The sequence below is a fragment of the Malaclemys terrapin genome, chromosome 4 (genome assembly GCF_027887155.1).
Source record: "Malaclemys terrapin pileata isolate rMalTer1 chromosome 4, rMalTer1.hap1, whole genome shotgun sequence".
In the NCBI taxonomy this organism is placed as follows: domain Eukaryota; kingdom Metazoa; phylum Chordata; order Testudines; family Emydidae; genus Malaclemys; species Malaclemys terrapin.
The window spans coordinates 100403738-100424441 of record NC_071508.1 but is presented as its reverse complement, the minus strand read 5'-3'; the positions used below and the strand labels follow the sequence as shown (position 1 = coordinate 100424441).

The 20704-nt window shown below is 42.9% G+C and overlaps 1 protein-coding gene across 3 annotated transcripts in view; it reads left to right on the top strand.

Annotated features, from left to right (window-relative positions):
• Positions 1-20704, top strand: part of STXBP6 (syntaxin binding protein 6) — a 241819-nt gene that overhangs the window by 42525 nt on the left and 178590 nt on the right. For 2 of the 3 annotated variants that reach the window (XM_054027908.1, XM_054027909.1), the window contains exon 2: positions 14081-14268. The exons of the other annotated variant lie outside the window; for it this stretch is intronic. In XM_054027908.1, the coding sequence (XP_053883883.1) occupies positions 14115-14268 (154 nt within the window). In that variant the 5' untranslated portion in view covers positions 14081-14114. The remainder of the gene's footprint in view (positions 1-14080; positions 14269-20704) is intronic. 3 annotated transcript variants of the gene reach the window in all.

Here is a 20704-nt window from a genome sequence, read left to right as displayed (position 1 = left end):
AACTTTCAAATTCAGACTTTTCCAAGATTGACTGATTATCTACAAATGTCTTTGAAGACAAAATCACTGTCTCTACCATGTGCAATATCATGTTTATGCTCTGAATTGAGTTTTTTCACCATTTTATTAAGGTTGGCCAGGAATGCGAAGTCAAGCAGAACTTGTTCTATTTCTCACTTCTTATTTAAAATATCTCAGGGAAGATAGGAAAAGAAATGTCTGCAAAACTGCTTTCTGAACCATTTCACTGTACAGAATTGGATCTGCATAGGCCGCATCAAATTAATCAAGGGGACATTGAAATGGGTGATACTTATTGTCAGAAGATGACTTGGAAGTAAGCAGTCTGTCGGCATTACTTCCAGTTTATCTATCATTTACCAGAAATAAAATCCTAAACAGATAATTCTTGCTTGTCCCCAAGTACAAAAATATTGGAGTAATCTGTCCCAAGATCTTTCCATAGATACAAAGATATCTCCCGCCATACAGATTTTTAGAGAGATGAATTGATTAAACTTCCAATGGACACCAAGAAATGGGGGCTGATGTCATTTATTAGAAAAATATGAAATAGTCAGAAAATGAAAATATGACACACTGAGTGTTCAAAATGGCTAAGGGAATTGTTGCATTCTATGCATTCTGAGTCTCTGTCCCCTCTTACCCTCAGAAACTGAGTGGTGAATGTAGTGGCAGAGCATGCTTCGCTTCCGCCCCAGACCGGGTGCCAGGAGCTGCTGTTGGGTTCTTGGCCCTCCTCTTCAGCATCAGAAACCTGCATTCTGCTCCCTGCTTCTCCTCAGTACATTCAGTGCCCATAGATGTCTTTTGTTGGCACAGACACCGCAGGAGATGTATTGCTGCTAGCACCATTGGCTTGGGGAGGGTTGATCTGAGGATATACTTTACAAGGCATCCTGATCGAACAGTGTATAATGATGTATTGGCTGGAGATCCATTTTAAGAAATAAGCCCCAGGGAGCAATATTGTATTCAAACTGTTAATCCTAACTCAGTTATTTCTTGACTTGTTCAACTTCCATGCTGTTTCCTTTGTGTCAGGGCTGGGATGTAGGTGGCTATGCCTAGTGGTTAGAGTAGAGTGGAGGGCTGGGTCCCCACATCAGTTGGGGTTTGTTGTGTATTTGGTTGTTGTGGTAATAGAATCTTGTGTTGCTATGGCAACTGAGTTAGATTATTAGGGGATAGCCCAGTCAGTTTTGGCTGGCTGTTGGTTAGTTCTGTGTGTGACAATAAATGGCTGCTTCAAGGTTTACAGCTCTCTGTGTCTCCAGTGATTTCTTCCTAAAACTGTTGAACCCAAGGATATAACAACGTGGCAACGAGGATCAGATCTCTGTGCTGCCCCAGCAACAGAAGGAAGTAGAAGTTAAGGTACACAAAAACAAACAAAAAAAAAAAAAAACAAAAAAAACCAAAACAAAAAAACCCACCAACCCTTTTTTGCTGCTGGAAGAGGGTGAGAACTGGCTTTTTTGCACTGACTGTGCAAACTGAAACTAAAATCATGGCTACACTTACAGAGCCACTGGAACCTTTTGAGGAGACTATAGTGCAATGGCATGTATATATTGAGCGGTTTGAGCTTTTTGTTATTGCAAATGACATTATAGAAGAGAAGATGGTACCTAGGGTTACCATACGTCCGGTTTTTCCCGGACACGTCCGGCTTTTCGGCAGTCAAACCCCGGTCCGGGGAGAATTGCCAAAAAGCTGAACATGTCCGGGAAAATGCCGGCCGGGCACTTCCCCTCCCGTGGCTGCTCTGCTCCTCCCCTGACTCTTCGGCTCTGTTTAAGAGCCGAGCTGCCCGAGCGCTATGGGCTTCAGGCAGCCCCCTTGCCTCCGGACCCCAGCCGCCGGCCGGGCACTTCCCCTCCCGGGCTCCGGCGGCGCAGGGTCCGGAGGCATTGGGGCTGCCCGAAGCCGGTAGCGCTCGGGCAGCTCGGCTCTTAAACAGAGCCGAAGAGCCAGGGGAGGAGCAGAGCCTCCGGCTGCGGCGGCTCTGCTCCTCCCCTGACTCTTTGGCTCTGTTTAAGAGCTGAGCGCTACGGGCTTTGGGCAGCCCCCATGCCTCCGGACCCTGCGCCGCCGGAGCCCGGGAGGGGAAGCGCCCAGCCGGGGGCGCAGGGTCCGGAGGCATAGGGGCTGCCTGAAGCCCGAGTGCTACCGGCTTCACGGTTTGCCGGGCAGTCTCCAGACCCTGCGCCCCCGGCTGGGCGCTTCCCCTCCCGGATTCCAGCTGTGCTGGGGAAGCGCCGGCCGGGAGGCGCAGGGTTTGGGGGCTGCCCGGCAAATCGTGAAGCCGGTAGCGCTCAGGCAGCCCTTTTCACGTGGCTGGGAGTGGGAGGAAGGAGGGGGCGGAGTTAGGGTGGAGTTGGGGCAGGTTGGGGGTGTGAAATGGGTGGGGCCAGGGCCCCGTGGAGGGTCCTCTTTTTTTATATATTAAATATGGTAACCCTATGGTACCAATATTCTTAAGTGTTGTAGGGGCTAGGACCTACTCCGTTCTATGCAGCTTACTACACCCTGTTAATATATGGAGATATACCTATCTCATAGAACTGGAAGGGGCCCCGAAAGGTCATCGAGTCCAGCCCCCTGCCTTCACTAGCAGGACCAAGTACCATCCCTCACAGATTATTTTGCCCCAGATCCCTAAATGGTCCCCTCAAGGATTCAACTCACAACCCTGGGTTTAGCAGGCCACTTCCAGAGACTAAGGCCTAGTCTTCACTTACCGGCTGGTCCGGAGGCACGCCATCGATGTTCTGGGATCGATCCCGGAAGTGCTCACAATCGACGCCGGTACTCCAGCTCGCCGAGAGGAGTACGCGGCGTTGACGGGGGGAGACTTCCGGCCGCGTCTGGACCGCGGTAAGTCCGGAGTAAGGTACTTCGAATTCAGCTACGTTATTAACGTAGCTGAATTTGCGTACCTTAGTCCGAAGTCCGGACTAAGTGTAGACCAGCCCTGAATCTTACAGTGACATTGTGGAAATCCTGGGGTCTCATTTTTCTCCAAAACCACTGGTAATTGCTGAAAGATATAGGTTCCACAAAAGAGACCAGGAAGAAGACGAAACAGTTGTACAATTTGTAGCAACTTTGAGAGAGCTTGCAGAACACTGTGAATTTAAGGAGATGTTAAGCAAAGAGAGTTTCATTTATTTATTTATTTATTTATTTTGGAGAATAACAACTAGCAGACTGAAAGAATCGAACAGGTAGGTATTCTGATCGTGCTATTCTACTAAACTAACAGCTCTTCAGGATTTCACCTTGGCTCTGTAAGTGAAGTTGACCTATTTAGTTTAATCCTTGTATGCAGAGCTAATTAAATTCTTTAATTACATTTTAAGGATAAACTTAAGTCCAAAACCTCTTCTGGGATCAAGTCTAGAAATTGGGTGTCTTAAAGTTTGCATTTTGAAAAGTTACAGATTACCTTTCTGTGTTCAGAATGGCAATATACTCCTCAAAACACTGTGTGTTAACTGTTTTGCTTGAGACAGCAATGGATATTAAAAAAAAAAGATGAAAGGTAATGGTCAAATGCGTTGCCTTGGCATTTATAGCAAGCAAATATCCAGGGGAAAATCAAGATCCGTAAAGCAGCAGAAGCTATTCTGATGAATAGTCATGTTTTATAATGACAGTACCATTGACTGAAGATGATTTAAGCACTGTCTCATAGCTCTTGGTGAATTCAGCAACAGTTAATCAACACTTTCGTAGCATGCACCGTAACTTAATAGAGAGGCTGTCTTCTGGACACAATCCTGTTTATGCCCGAGTACTATCCTAGTGAATACAGAAGTCTCATACATTGAAAAGTAATAGCGAAAACTGCATACATTAATTTGTAACCGTGTTTAATCTGAGTGTTTTTCCCTTGCTGGCAAATAGATGCATTGCACTTTCTCCTTTTGTCATTTCATTTTCCCTTCCCAGTGTTTCTGTCCTCTTGCTCCTCTGAGCATGCTTCTTGCCTCCTTTTCTGCTGCTCTCCTGAGCATCTGCTCCTTTTCCTCATCTTGTACAGCATTTTGAGTTGCTTTGATTTCACTGGACATTCCTTTCCAACTGTCAGCCCCAGTTCTTCTATTGAATTCTACTCCCTGTAGGTTGGGTTTCCTCAACCCCTCCTATGTAGCAAGAACCCTAATGAAGACATTGGCTGGATCCTCTTGCTTCCACAGTCCAGTAAAAGCAACTGCAAGCAAGGACAAGGCAACTCCATGTGATATGTCAGCCCTTCTGAGACTGCCAGCAAACTTTCCGAGTGGCTCACTGTTTGACTTCTTTTGGGCTTCACTCGGACAGATCTGTTTGATCATAAGTAGTTTATTAATTTTAATGTAGTCTTAGAACTACTGTACATTTGTTTAAAATTGATTTTTTTTCTTGTATCACTGAATAATGGGTGAGCTGTCCAACTGCAAACTTGGCATAGATTTCATACACAGGAGAAGTTTTTCTTGTGTGTTTCAGTTAGGTCTATATTCTGGAGTATAAATTCTGTAATCATATCCATAAAACTGTAATATGGCTAGAGTGAAAATCTGGGGAGGAGGGGGAAAGCAATTTCTTAATACCTCCAAGATTATCATTACAGTAATATGAATGAGATTAATTGCTTAAAGCAAAAAGCCGGTCAGGACATCTGGATTCTTCTCCCAACTCTGTCACAATTTTGCGTAACCTTGAGCAAAACATTTAACTTCTTGTCTAGTAGGAAGGACTCTTCCACTTCTCCACGAGTGCATTCATTGAGGGGGAGAGGAGGATGGCTCATCTTCCTCTGAGTCATCTAGCTTGGCTGCTGCTACCGGAGGCAGGATGCTCAAATGTGAAAGATCAAATGGCCTGACCCCATATGGCTCATGTATGTTCTTCAAGCCTGATCAGGAGGGAGCAGGTCTTTTATACCCTTCAGTTCTTGGCTGGCCATCAAGTCTTTGGAGACTACCTATGACTGATGATAAAACCCAGGGCTTACATTTTCAAAATGGCCGGTGATTTTTTGGGTTGCCTATTCTCAGCACTATCTGAAAACCGCAGGCCCCTTTTAAGGTATCATGTTTGTCACCCTAACATTTAGGCCACCAAAATTGCTAATCACTTTTGAAAAGTTATGCCTAGACTATAAAAAAAAAAATTAAAAATATGGACCATACCCCAAGCAGAGCTTCCATAACTCCTGAAGAACTAGCATCTCTATGAAATCCATTACGGACATAGATTGGAAATCTGAATTTTTACATGGAAGAGGCTCATACGTGGTGATGGGTGGCAGTACAAAACTTTTAAATACGAGAGCTTTGTAAATACTTTATGGATTGGTATCTGAATCCATGCATATTGCATGATGTGAAATGCTGTTTCCACCAAGCCTAATCTGGCTTTCAGGGTAGAACACATTTCTGCATGTGATAAGAGTTAAGCACCTAGGAACAAGTCTAGGTACCTATAGCTATTTCATTTACAAAATGAGATGCTTCTCAGCTGTTGGTGAAAATCAGGCAGCTGAGTAGATTTTAATTGGGCTCAGATTGCTGGCACCTGGTGGTATTTTGTACTGTGGCTGAAGAGAGCAGTTCCAAAGACAATAACTAGCCATGGTACCCAACTATTTTCAAGTATCAGAGGGGTAGCCGTGTTAGTCTGAATCTGTAAAAAGCAACAGAGGGTCCTGTGGCACCTTTAAGACTAACAGAAGTATTGGGAGCATAAGCTTTCATGGGTAAGAACCTCACTTCTTCAGATGCAACTATCTTCAGTTTCTGTTTGCCACAGCGTGAAATTGGAACCATAGCATTTTTATATGTTGTAATAGTGAGATGAAGCAGATTTTGCAAAGACAATTTGAGAAAAAACATTAGTAAGTTTGGGGGAGGTAGGAGCTAAAACAGTGAGGTTTATTTTTTTCTTTTAGAATTCTATCTTACTACGGTAGCAGTATTGCCTAAGCCACATATTAAAAAAATTATGAGTAGGCTGCAAGATTATTATTATTATTTTTATTTTGGTGTCTCTTATTAACCTTCTGGTTCTTGGGCATTTATGGTCCACATTTTCAACCTTTCTGCAACCATGAGGGATAATAACTTTTTTTTTTTTTTTTTAAGTGAAAGTTAAGATTGTCACAACCATATAAATTCAAGAGGTGGGGCTTTTCAATAAAAGCCAGATATGATGAGACAATAAAATCATGAGTTGTCAACAATGTAGAGGTGCTTTCAGTAGTGATGTGAACAGGGGGCTATTTTTTCCAAGAGGATCCAGCATTTTCCCCCTCTATCACACCTCTGCCCACCTTGAAACACTTACATGAGAGATTCTCTCCCTTCCAACTTCGATGGAGAATTGCTTCCATTCACCTGTGCCTGTTGCTCCTGTAAAGGAGCAGCAGAGTCATAACAGAAGATCACAGTGTACTTTCTCTTCCACCTTCTGTAGCACATCATATGTTGGTAGCTGAAAGTTAGTTTCATGTGGTTGAGGCTTGTCAGCACAGGCAAATAGGGATCCAGGAGGAAAAGGAGATGGAAACAATACACAAATCACTAAGCAGAGAGATGAAAAGATAACCGCAAATTGCTTAGTTTTAGGGTTGAAATTGTATGTCTCTGGCTAGCAGTCTGCTTGCTTGTGGCACTTGGTGGTGAGTGAGTGAGTTGGTAGTCAGAAACTGAAACTCAACCCCAGGCTCCCTTTGTGTTTAAGTATCCTTCTTTCCTGCCCCATTTCAATGCATTTCAGATAATACTGCCTGTCTGCATCCCTCTGCTTCAGACATCTATGAAATAAAGCCAAGGTCAATATACAAAAACAACGAGGAGTCCTTGTGGCACCTTAGAGACTAACACATTTATTTGGGCATAAGCTTTTGTCATGAACATACAGCTAAGGGTAGCATAAAATCCCTCCTTTACCTGCAAAGGGTTAAGAAGCTCAAATAACCAGTTGGCACCTGACCAAAAGGATCAATAAGGGGAGAAGATACTTTCAAATCTGTGGGGGAAGGTTTTTGCTTTGTGGTGTTGTTCTCTCTGAGACAAAGGAAGAGACCAAGCAAGTAATCCAGCTCTTACTGAAATGATACATCTAATATTACAGAAATAGTAAGTAATAGCAAGGAAATGCATTAGATTCTCTTGGTTTTAGCTTGTGAATTTTCCCTATGCTAAGAGGGAGGCTTATTCCTGTTTTTATATAACTTTAAAGTTTTGCCTAGAGGGGAATCCTCTGTGTTTTAAATCTTATTACCCTCTAAAATTACCTTCCATCTTGATTTTACAGAGGTGCTTCTTTTACTTTTTTCTTTATAATAAAGTTCTGTTTTTAAGAACCTGATTGGGTTTTTAGTGTCCGGTCTGTGCTCACCTTGGTTACCTATTTGGTTGGTATATTATTCTCAAGCATCCCCAGGAAAGGGGGTGAAAGGGCTTGGTGGGATATTTTGGGGAAACAGGAACTCCAAGTGGTCCTTTTCCTGAATCTTTGTCTAATTCACTTGGTGGTGGCAGCAATACCATCCCAGGGCAAGGAATTTGTGCCTTGGGGAAGTTTTTAACCTAAGCTGGTGGAATATAAGCTTAGGGGGTCTTTCGTGCAGGTCCCCACATCTGTACCCCAGAGTTCAGAGTGGGGAGGGAACCCTGACAGTTTTCATGGGCTTTTGCCCAAATAAATTTTAGTCTCTAAGGTGCCACAAGGACTCCTCGTTGTTTTTGCTGATAGACTAACATGGCTACCACTCTGAAACCGGTCAATATACAGTAACTCATTCATTGTATAGGCAGCTGGTGAAGATATTCTTTTGGGTGGAGTGGAGCTGAGTAAAACTGTCAGGCCCCACTTTCTGGCGTGCGCGCATGTTTCTATCCTGTTTCTATCCTGGCCTTGTGCAGAATATGGCTCCTGCCCTATCGGACTGGGCCCAGCTCCCCACTCCAGCGGCTTGGCTCTTGCTGCTCATAGATTTGCTGTGATGGGCTCTTCCGGATGAGGTGGAGGAGGTAACCATCTGGCCACTCCTTGTCTCTCTAATATCTTTTTTTGGTCCAACTTCTAAAGGTTTTCAGTCTTAGACAGGCCTACGCTAAAAAGTTAGGTTGATCCAGCTAGATCACTCAGGGGTGTGAAAAATCCACACCCCCTGAGTGGACATAGTTAAGATGACTTTCTCTCTCTCCCCCATTCCCTTCCACCCCTAGATAGATAGTGCTAGGTTGATGCCTTTCAGGGAAGTGGATTAACTAGAGAGATGGAAGAACCCCTCCCTTTTGTTGTAGTGAGAGTGTACACTGAAGTGCTACCAGTGGCACAGCTGCCGCTGTGCTGCTGCAGCTTTTCCCGTGAGGACATGGCCTAAATCTGTGTGTGTGTGTGTGTGTGTGTGTGTGTGTGTGTGTGTGTGTGTGTGTGTGTGTGTGTGAGACAAAAGCCAATAAAAAGCCAATAATCCTTTATAGTGATCACATTTAACAAGTCAGCATTTTACCTACAGTTGTCACATTCTGAGAGATACTGCAGCTATTTCCATAAACTCAGAAGAGGAATGAACTGTGGTATGTCAGAAAAGTGTTATGTCAAATAAAATTTTCTTTTTAATGAATACTGTAGTAAGAGTAACTGGAGAGTGAAGGATTTATCCTTTTCTTTCTGGTTTCATTCATATACCTTGAGTCTATTTTTGAAAGTTATCTTAGTTATTTACTTAGAGTTGCCTGAAATGTGAACTTGGTCAAAATATTTCTGCAGTTTTTGCACAATCCCAACAGAGTAGTTGTGGTAAGTGTTTTGTGCATAAAAATATAATTCTATGCTCTTTGTTAGTAACAATTCTGATCTGTCCCAAAATGAATTGATCAACTACCTGGGCAAAATTGTACTCTCACACCTGAATAAATCCGGAATATCTCCAGTGACGTCATTGGTCTCACTATGTTCAGGGCCGGCTCTAGGCACCAGCCCTCCAAGCATGTGCTTGGGGCAGCACTCTGCCCCTCCCCCCCCTTTTTTTTTCTTGGGGCAGCAAAAAGCAACTGGCCCTGTCAGCGTGCGAGCCAGGATCCGCGGCCCCTGCCCAGCCCGGCGGCGCCCTGCACAGCCCACTCGGGTGGGGAAATGCCGCGCCACCCTGGGGAGACTCGGAGTGGCAGCAGCAGCAGGACCCCTCCTCCCTCCCTGCATCCTGGGCCCCGCTTCCCTCCCTCCCTGGCTCCTCACACACTCCGGGAGCCCCTCTTGCCACCGCCGCAGCCCGGGCTCCGCTCCAGGGCCCAGGCTGCGGTGGCGAGGGGCTCCCAAGTGTGTGAAGAGCAGGGAGGGAAGGAAGCGGGGTCCCCTGGAGCTGAGCCCGGGCTGCGGCGGTGAGAGGGGCTCCCGGAGTGTGTGAGGAGGTAAGCGGCCGGCTGGGCTCGTCAGTGCTGAGCAGGTAGCCCCGCAGCCGGAGATTCTCGGTTTCTCGCCCGCCGGGGTTGGGCCAGGGCGTGGTGAGGCTGAAGAGCAGCAGGTCCGGGGGGCTCTCCAGGTCCTCGGCCGCCAGCATGTCGGGGGTGAGGGCGGTGAGCACGAACTGATCCACCTTGGCCACCAGCAGTGCCGCGAAACCCAGGGAGGGGGCCATGTTCTCCGCGCCGCCTCGCAGGTGCACCGCCACCTGGAAGTACTCCTGCTCCACACCGCCCAGCAACTCCATCCCCATGGGGACGGAGTCGCGGCTGGGCCACGGCTCGGCCGCTGTGTGCTGGTAGCAGATCCTACATTGGAGGAGGGGAGCCCAGTGCTGGGGCAGCAGGGGGTGTGGGTGGTTGGGGCACTGGTGGGCACGGAGGGGGAGCCCAGGGCTGGGGGGGTGGGGGGGTAGCCAAAATTTTGTTTGCTTGGGGCGGCAAAAACTTAGAGCCGGCCCTGACTATGTTAAATAAAGGGATTACCATAGTAATTATGTGCAAACAGCAAATGTAAAGGTTTAAATTGAAATTGCTCTGTGTATGAATGCTAAATATTGGATCCAATATTTGATTTGCTTGTTTATTTTTTTTTTTTTTTTAAATGCACAACCTAAGACTGAAACTTTCCCATATATGTTTTGTTAGCTAGATGATGGGAAATGTTATCTATCTCTTTTTATTCAGTGAATTAAATTTTGGGCTAATTAGCAGTGACCTGAGGGTGATTCATATAAGCATACAAAGGAAGTTCAAGACATAAAAAGAGGCTTATGAGCTTGAATGTCTTCATGACTGGAGTTATGGAGTTTAGTTGTGCCCTATGCAATGATACACCAAACACAAAGGTGCTGTGAAAAGGGTGCAGGCTGGCAGTGGGGGGAAAAGAAGGCAACTAGACAGGACACTAGGTAAGAATTCAAATATTCTTGGCTCACTGTAGACTTCTTCAGAGTAGCCTTTAGTTTACCTTGAGTAAACTTCCCTACAAAGGCAGCCAACTTGAATTAAAAACAAACAAACAAAAAACCCACCCCCCTGAATTATAGCTGCAATTTAAATTAGGTGCAGGATTTTAACCACGCTGTCAAATTGCACGATTGCCACTGCTAACAAATAGTTGAGGGTAAGGCTATGTTGATATTACAGCCTGTGTGAGTAAAATTAATGTCACTCAAGGATGTGAATATTCCACTCCTTTGAGTGACATATAAGCGCTCATGTGCACAACATTATGTTCTGCTGACATAGCTTCTGCCGCTCGCGGAGGTGTGTGGTGTTTTTTTTTTTTTTGTGTGGACAGGAGAGCTTTCTCCCATCGATATAGAGTGTCTTCATAGATGCGCTGCAGCGGTGCGGCTGTTATCAGTACATCTGCGCTGCTGCAGAGCTGTACATATTGACATGGCCTAATTTTAAATTTAATTCCAATGTTGGTTGTTTAGAGCTGGCTGGAAAATAATTTATTTTTATAGTATTTTTATAATTTTTTTTCCTTTTCAAAAGCACATTTTAAAATTTCAAAATAGGTATTCAAAAATAAATTTGATTTTGAAGGGGAAAAAAACCATTGTTTGACTAACCTGACCAATCCAAATTGGTAGTACATTATGAAGAACAGATTTCAAAGTAGCAGCCGTGTTAATCTGTATCAGCAAAAAGAACAGGAGTACTTGTGGCACCTTAGTAAATATCTTCTTACTGTATGTTCCATTCTATGCATCAGATGAAGTAGGCTGTAGCCCACGAAAGTTTATGCTCAAATAAATTTGTTAGTCTCTAAGGCGCCACAAGTATGCCTGTTCTTTTTATGAAGAACAGAGTAAATTTTTAAAATTGAAAATTTTCAAAAGACATCCAAGATTTTTTTTGTTTGTTTTTTGAGAAAAAGGGCCTGATCCTGCAGACTTGAATACATGGATGAATAACACTAACCTCATCTGGATTAGTAACATGCCTAAAGTTTAGCATCTGTGTAATGATTTGCACATCAGGGCCCAGACTGTTATGTAAAAGGTTGGGGTGGGGGGGAGGAAGTTATTTCAACTAAGTTTTGACCTGCTTTGCATATGAGCTTGAAGCTAGGCAAACAAGGGTTAACCATTGTCTTTGTCTCTGAGATGGCTGGGTGAATGAAGAGCTGGGTTGAGTCATTTAAATGGTATTGAATAGAACTAAGAGGTCCTTCATTAATTCCTCCTGCAAATTCAGAGGTCCTGCCCTTTCATTTTAAGTCTTATGTTAAATATTCTAGATATAGTAGAGAGAGAGGCTGAATCGGGGGTGGCATTTCATTAACTTACAAATGAACTTGGATACAGAATCTGTTTGAAAATCAATTAAGTTTAAAGCTCGAAGGAAAGGGGTGGCACTGAATTGGACTAAGACTCTTTGTTCACTCTAGGTACTAAGTAAGCAGGCTGTGGTCTACACTACAGAGGTAGGTCGACAAAAGACAGCTTACATCAACCTAACTCTGTAAGCGTTCACACTGATGTAACTCACCCACTACACCAACTTAACTGCCCATCTGCGGGAGGCATAGTGCTTAAGTCGACGTAGTTAGGTCGCCGCAGTGTCAGTGTAGACCCTGCGTTGCTTGCATCTTCTGTAGCTACTTTTCAGAAGCCTTCCCACAATGCCCCATACTAACAGTTAAATCAGTGCAAGGGCTCCCAGAGAGGGCACACACGGTTGATGCAAGGAGTGTAGTGCGGACATGCAAAAGTGATTTAATTACTGCGTGGCTTAATTTTGTAATGTAGATATACCCTAAAGACTGGTATCAAGGGACTGGCTCCCAAGTGGGAAATAAGTTTAAGCTAATTGAGGGAGCCAAACAGAAGGTCACCTATTTGGAACTCTCCAAAGAAAACAGGGCTGGGGTCAGTGACAGAAGGAGGCCAGTGAAGAGTCCAATGTGTGTGGGGGCAGAGGCACTCTTCCTCATAACTAGCTGCCATTCAGACCTTGGCTACACTTGGGGATTAACAATGCTGCCGTGGCAGCGCTGTGAAGCACGAGTATAGTCGCGCCGCCAGCGCTGCGAGAGCTCTCTTGCAGCGCTGCAAGTACTTCACCTCTCCGAGGGGAATAGCTTGCAGTGCTGCAGGCGCTGATTACACTGGCGCTTTGCTGCGCTCGGGGGGGGGTGCATTTTCACACCCCTGAGCGCAGCAAGTTGCAGCGCTGTACAGCGCCAGTGTAGCCAAGGTCATAGACTCTTAAGACCTAGTGGCATCACTCAATGGAATTAATGCTTTTAATTATGGGCTTGTCTTCAATGCTGAGTTAATTGGAGTTACAACTTGAGAATTGCTCCTGACTTGATTCCTGTTCACATATAAACACTCTTAGGCCTGGTCCACACTAACCCCCCACTTCGGACTAAGGTACATAAATTCAGCTACGTTAATAACGTAGCTGAATTCGAAGTACCTTAGTCCCAGCTTACCGCGGGTCCAGATGCGGCAGGCAGGCTCCCCCATCGATGCCGCGTACTCCTCTCGCTGAGCTGGAGTACCGGCGTCGACGGCGAGCACTTTCAGGATCGATTTATCGCGTCTAGACAAGACGCGATAAATCGATCCCAGAAGATCAATCGCTTACATCCGGACCAGGAAGTAAGTATAGATGTACCCTTACCTACGTTGTGGAGGTGCTTTTAACTCCACTTGCTCACCCAAGAGAGAGTATAAGCTACCTATATCTTGAGTGACCTCTGCCTGTAAGTCAGGTGAATGTGATTCATCTGTTACTAACACAACCACTCTGTAATGAGGACATGTTTGCATAGGTGTTAAATCCTTGGAGCACCCACAGAAAAAAATCAGTGGATGCTTAGCACCCACCAGCAACCAGCCTCCCCTCCCCCCCCCCGGTGCCTCCCATCTGCTGGTGGCCCGGACGATTAACTCCTCCCCTTCCCTCCCAACGTCTCCCACCTGCCGCGATCAACTGTCCGTGGCATGCAGGAGATGCTGGGCGGGGGGGGGGGGGGGAGGCAGAACTGGGCGGGAAGAGGTGGGGACTGGGGTGGGGGCAGAACTGGGCGGGAAGAGGTGGGGACTTGGGGGGAGTGGGGCGGATGGTTGAGCACCCCTGGAGCCCGGAGGAAGCCGGTGCCTGTGCATGTCCCCATGCTGCTAGTCCTTCAGTGCCATCCCACAATTCTCTCTCTGCGCTCCGAAAAGACAGACGTGATTTCGCACAATTCACTGGTAAAGAATTCATAGAACAGTTTGGATTACTGCAGTACTGAGAACTATGAGATATGCTACACATGAGTGAGTACAGCACCAGTACAGACGCTGCAAGTCTTTTGCAGTGTGGCTGCTCTTACTCGAGCAAGGCTAACTTGAGAGGAGTAACTTGTGTGTAGGTAAATGTGAGTTAACTCTGCAGTGAAAACATACCTTTTAGGTGCTTTTGAAAATCCCACCTCTAATGACAAGAGGTGAAATTATTGTGCAAAGCCTTTCAAGTCATTCAAGATTTAATTTGAAGCTCAAAATAATTGATCAACATGAAAGTCGTCCGTAGTCTCTTGTAACTTAGCATTCGTTTTAATTTTTTGATTGATGATTTTATTTTAGAGAGGACAGCAGCCTTTTCCATCTCTGATCTACAATGAGTACCAAAGCTGGTATCAACAAAGAAATTTTTGCCCCACATGATGAAAGGATGCTGGGAGCTGTCCAAGTGAAAAGGAGAACGAAGAAAAAGATCCCTTTCCTAGCAACTGGGGGCCAGGGTGAATATTTAACCTACATCTGCTTGTCAGGTAAGATAAATGGTTTTGACAGCTAGCCATCCTTTTGGTTTATCTTTGAAGTTTGATTAACTGATTGGCTATCTGTTGCTATAAAGAACAGAGTGACTTGCATTTTAATAATGCAAGTGGATGAACTATGATGGTTACATCTTTAATGTTTATAAGTTTGAATGCAGGAAGTGTGTGGTTTGTCATATGATATAGCTGACAGAAACAGCTGATTTATCAGATGGTTCCGCAGTTCTTATTAAAACCGACTTTGGTGGCACAGTTGTACAGTATGAACTTATCCTGTAGTTAGTGTACTTGGAAATATTAGGTCTTTGTTAATCTGATTCAGCTATTCCTCTGAGGGATGAACTTTATATTCTACCTGCTTCTCCTGTATTTCCTTCAATTGTCTGAAACTAATACACTCCCCTGTTCCTTTCAAAGATCCCCTCTGTGTATGATTACGTCATTGGGACCATGGCAACTTAGCTGTAACTGGAATGTTTTCAGCTCTGTGAAGAATGTCACTGTCACCTAATTTAAAAAGGGGATGAAAAGCAGAAGTATTATTTCTTTAAAGGATTTTGGGTGAGGATGGGAAGAAAGAACATAAAAATCTCTTTGAGGGGTCAAGTAGAAAGGAGAAGGATGGTCTAGTTGTTGCTGATGTGTTTAGGGATGTTTTTAGTATGCATTGCAGTATCTCATTAGGGTTCTACCAAGTAGCCTAGCAAAAAGGCTGCAAATTTGAGTTTGGGCCAAGGGTAATATGATAACATGGCCTTGATGTTTTCTGCTATTTTAAATTCGTATATTCTTTTCTTACTACCTGATGTTAAAGCATAAGTATTCTATAGTTCCCTTCTTTTTGCTCATTCAGATTGTGAGAGTAATCTCAATACTGTGACAATATAATATAATATGCATGCCACAACATAAATGCTTTCCTAGGACTGAGGGGTGTTTTTTTTTTTTTTTTTTTTAAAGCACGGAGATGCTATATGTGTGTTAGAACATAAATAAATATCATTGCAACTATCCAAAAGAAGACAGACTTCTTTGTATGGCGACAAAGAAGAGTTATTAAACTATTTGTAAATCCCTGAAGGAACGCTTTAAATTTCTTCCCACATTTGAATTTTGTTAAAACAAATTGTGATAAATGAAGGGGTGGGGGTAACTACCTTTTATGGACACCCAGCCAGCCAGCAGCTATAAAATCCCTCTTAGTAGCTGCTATCTAGTTGGTCTACCTGTAAAGGGTTAAAAAGTCTCACTGCTATGCATAGGTAAAAGTAAGTGAGTGGGCACCTGGCCAAAAAGTGCCAATGGGAAGGCTAGAACTTTTAAAAATTGGACAAAGACTCCCTTTTGTCTGTCTGTCTTCTCAGGGAGAGGCAGACAGGGAGCAGTTACGCTGTGAGAAGCTTGAGCCAGGTATGAAAAATCATCAGTATCATACCTAGAAACTACTCATCTAAAACCCCAGATATGTAAGTAGATCAGGAAATGTCTAGGAAGACGCAATTAGGTTTATCCCTTTTATTTCTTTATGGCTTGTGGATCCCCCCGTGCTAACCCCAGGTGCTTTTGTTTTGCTTGTAACCTTTAAGCTGGACTTCAAGAGAGCTATTCTTGATGCTTAATCCTTGTAGTTTTTTTTTTTAATCTAGCAAAAGCCTAAGCTCCCAGATGTATTTTCTTCTTTTTTATTAATAAAATTTACCTTTTTTAAGAACAGAATTGGATTTTTGTATCTTAAGAGGTTTGTGCACATGTTGTTTAATTAGCTGGTGGCATCAGCTGATTTCCCCTTTTTTCTTTCTCAGCTCTTTCTACTTCCTGTGGGCTTGAGGGTACCCCACAGGAAGGAATTCCCTAGTGCGCCTTTCTGGGTTCTCAAAGGGGTTCTGCATTTGGGTGGTGGCAGCATCTATGAATCCAAGATCAGAGAAAGCTGTAACCTTGGGAGTTTAATACAAACCTGGAGTGGCTAGTATTAATTTTTAGAATCCTTGTGGGCCCCCACCTTCTGTATTCGAAGCGCCACAATCAGCCTTGACACAAATAAACAAAATCAAACAAGCTTTCATAAAACTGAAGACAAATAGAAATGGTTCTACAATTTTAAAAAACACCATTTTCATTTATTTTACTTTTTAAACAAATATTCCTCTGCAGCATGTTAAACAGCAAAGAAGCAATTAATTGATTTTTTTTTCATTGTTCCTTTTGCAAGAAATGCAAAAACTAAGCCAGATGTATGGATTTACTTAAGACTTTTGTCTCTTTGACATAACTAAGTTGACACCCTTTACATAGAAAGGTATGAAATAGAGTGGATTTTTGTTTTTTGCTGTTGCCTTTTTATGAACATTCTTTGATCTGAAGTGATTGATTTAAAATAAAAAGTGTTATAATTTTTTGAAGTGGAACTGCCATTTATGTATTCAATACCTTAGAAAAAATTATACTTCTTGTAGGCATTACAGTAATAGATAACCTAATAGTTGCCCAGAAACTCTTGAGTATGTCTTGGGAATAATGTCATCTTACTTTTCAGGCTGTGTTGAGAATGGTCTTTCTGTAGTTGTTTGTAGTGTACCATTATAAAATCAGGAGCAGCTGGGGGAGACTGCAAGTTGCTTGGCGATGTTAGTCAGATTGATGTCTCTTGCCCAAGCATCTATTCTTACTATTTATATCTCCATTTGAACAACAAATATAGCAAGAACATATTGGTTTAATATTCTGATTTCATATTATTTTCCCTTAACACACACCTTTAAACTGTTTGTTTTCAAACTCATGGTGAACTAATACCACCTTCTGGCTAAAATGATATGGCTGACAGCCAAAGAAAGAGAAACCCTGAAATATGAATATAACCTGTAAGACTGAAATGTGGCCTCTGTTGCGTTTTTCTTTTCAGCTGTTAATATCATAGGATCTTAGTTTTCATTTTCTTTTTTCTTACATTGCCTTCCTCCTGCAATCTTTAAAGAGTTGAAGGAATTGCACTTTTATGCTGAATACTTTAGGGTTATCATAGTGAAATATATATGCAGATGAATTAGGAACATAGCTGTGTAAACACTTTGAAGTATGGTTTAAAATTAGTTTGTTTTTTGGTTTGACTGGAGAAAAAGTTTTCAGGCCTGATTTTCCTATGGTGACATATATGGAGATATACCTATCTCATAGAGCTGGAAGGGACCCCGAAAGGTCATTAGTACTTGTGTGGCACCTTAGAGACTAACAAATTTATTAGAGCATAAGCTTTCGTGGACTACAGCCCACTTCTTCGGATGCATATAGAATGGAACATATATTGAGGAGATATATATACACACATACAGAGAGCATAAACAGGTGGGAGTTGTCTTACCAACTCTGAGAGGCCAATTAATTAAGAGAAAAAAACTTTTGAAGTGATAATCAAGCTAGCCCAGTACAGACAGTTAAGAAGTATGAGAATACTTACAAGGGGAGATAGATTCAATGTTTGTAATGGGGCTCAGCCATTCCCAGTCCTTATTCAAACCGGAGTTGATTGTGTCTAGTTTGCATATCAATTCTAGCTCAGCAGTCTCTCGTTGGAGTCTGTTTTTGAAGTTTTTCTGTTGTAATATAGCCACCCGCAGGTCTGTCACTGAATGACCAGACAGGTTAAAGTGTTCTCCCACTGGTTTTTGAGTATTTTGATTCCTGATGTCAGATTTGTGTCCATTAATTCTTTTGCGTAGAGACTGTCCGGTTTGGCCAATGTACATGGCAGAGGGGCATTGCTGGCACATGATGGCATATATCACATTGGTAGATGTGCAGGTGAACGAGCCCCTGATGGTATGGCTGATGTGATTAGGTCCTATGATGATGTCACTTGAATAGATATGTGGACAGAGTTGGCATCGGGGTTTGTTACAAGGATAGGTTCCTGGGTTAGTGGTTTTGTTCAGTGATGTGTGGTTGCTGGTGAGTATTTGCTTTAGGTTGGGGGGGTTGTCTGTAAGCGAGGACAGGTCTGTCTCCCAAGATCTGTGAGAGTAAAGGATCATCTTTCAGGATAGGTTGTAGATCTCTGATGATGCGCTGGAGAGGTTTTAGTTGGGGGCTGAAGGTGACAGCTAGTGGTGTTCGGTTATTTTCTTTGTTGGGCCTGTCTTGTAGGAGGTGACTTCTGGGTACTCGTCTGGCTCTGTCAATCTGTTTTTTCACTTCAGCAGGTGGGTATTGTAGTTTTAAGAATGCTTGATAGAGATCTTGTCACTTCTTAACTGTCTGTACTGGGCTAGCTTGATTATCACTTCAAAAGTTTTTTTCTCTTAATTAATTGGCCTCTCAGAGTTGGTAAGACAACTCCCACCTGTTTATGCTCTCTGTATGTGTGTATATATATCTCCTCAATATATGTTCCATTCTATATGCATCCGAAGAAGTGGGCTGTAGTCCACGAAAGCTTATGCTCTAATAAATTTGTTAGTCTCTAAGGTGCCACAAGTACTCCTGTTCTTCTTTTTGCGGATACAGACTAACACGGCTGCTACTCCGAAAGGTCATTGAATCCAGCCCCCTGCCTTCATTAGCAGGACCAAGTACTGATTTTGCCCCAGATCCCTAAGTGGTCCCCTCAAGGACTGAACACTCAACCCTGGGTTTAGCAGGCCAGTGCTCAAACCACTGAGCTAAAACTCCCCCCTATATGCGTTCCTGCATGCTTGGTCACGCGCGCGCGAGAGAGTGTGTGTGTTTATGGGGGGAGGGATAGCTCAGTGGTTTGTTTGTTTGTTTGTACGTGCAAGATCTGAGTTTTCGTGAAGTTATCAGGACCTGGAGTAATACCAGTGTTCAGATTAGGAAAATACCATTGGAATTTCTCAGTAAACAAGTGTCATACTTGAAGTGTGTCCAGAGAAGTCTGCTTTTCTTGGTTTTGTCTTTTCCAGAATAATTTCTTTCCAATACAAATTAACTTAAATTACCGAAGTATAAAAAGGCAAAACTTGTTAATGACTTTCCTTTTAGAGCATGTATGCATAATATACATGTGTATATGTTAACATGTATAGCAAATATATAATATGTGCTTATGTATGTGCACATAAGGGTCAACCAGACATAAAAAAAAGTTACTACACCTCTACCCCAATATAACACCGTTCTTGGGAGCCAAAAAATCTTACCACGTTATAGGTGAAACCACGTTATATCGAACTTGCTTTGATCCACCAGAGTGCGCAGCCCCGCCCCCTCTCCCTCCCTCCCCGTAGCACTGCTTTACCGCGTTATATCCGAATTCTTGTTAAATCGGGTCACGCTATATCGGGGTAGAGGTGTATATATTTAGGTTTGAAGGATCAGATTTAGGTTGGTAAATGTCGGTAAACATTGATTTCCATGTAAATGCACAAATGATAAAATATTTCCATCGATTAGTAATAGAAATTTACAGACAGGCAAAGTAAGAGCAATGCCGGTTGAGAATTTACTAGAATTTAAGGATAGGTATTTTATATATTTTGACATGCAATGTTGACAATTTTTGTGGTTATAAAGTTTTAACTTTTTGAATATCAACGTCTATAGTCATTAAATACTTGTCTGACTCCCCTGTACTGCCTGACTTTCCCAATTTCCTGCAACTGTGAAAATTTAAATTGATAAAAATTAAAAAACACTTAAAATGAATGTAGATATTAATTGAAATTATTAAACAAAATATTGAATTCTGCCAAGTCACTCCTCCCCCACCATATGTAGAAGACATGGCTGGAGAAGAATCTGCTTCTATTGAACATGATCCTGGTAGAAAAATTGAAAACTAGGCTTATTTGTATTGTCAGAAAAACCTAACTAGTCAGGGAAGTAAACTTAAATTCACTGTGAAGTTTACCACACTCTAACGTACTTGTACATTGGTAATTCGTTCTTCTCATTCATTGGATTGACTTTTATTGATGTATATGTGTATATGAAAACTAAGGATGTTAAATTTATAGTGAAATGTGTTAGGACTAAGATGTCTTACTGCTTTTGTGAGTCTCATTTCCACAGGCTAGTTTACTTCGTGCTATACTAAAGTAATTTTGATAACTTGTTTTTAATGAGACCTTAACTTGCAAACTGAAACAATCAACCCACATGAAGTGACTTGTTAAATTATGCTAATCAATATTCCATGGACAAGAAGTTCCTGTTAAGTCCTAGTGTTGGAATGAATCTAAGTTCCTATATGTACAGAAACCTGAGACTCAATCATGGTAATAGTTATACTATATTCACTGTTCAGGTTGTAGCTTGTGAGTTATATGATGTGTTTAAAAATCAGGTAAACATATTTTTCATTCCAAAGGTAAATTCAGTATGTATTGTCCAAAACTAGTAGGGACCTAAAGACCTCTGTAAAGAACCTCTCTGCTCCATGTCTATAGGTTCCCAAGAGAAGGACAGGTGA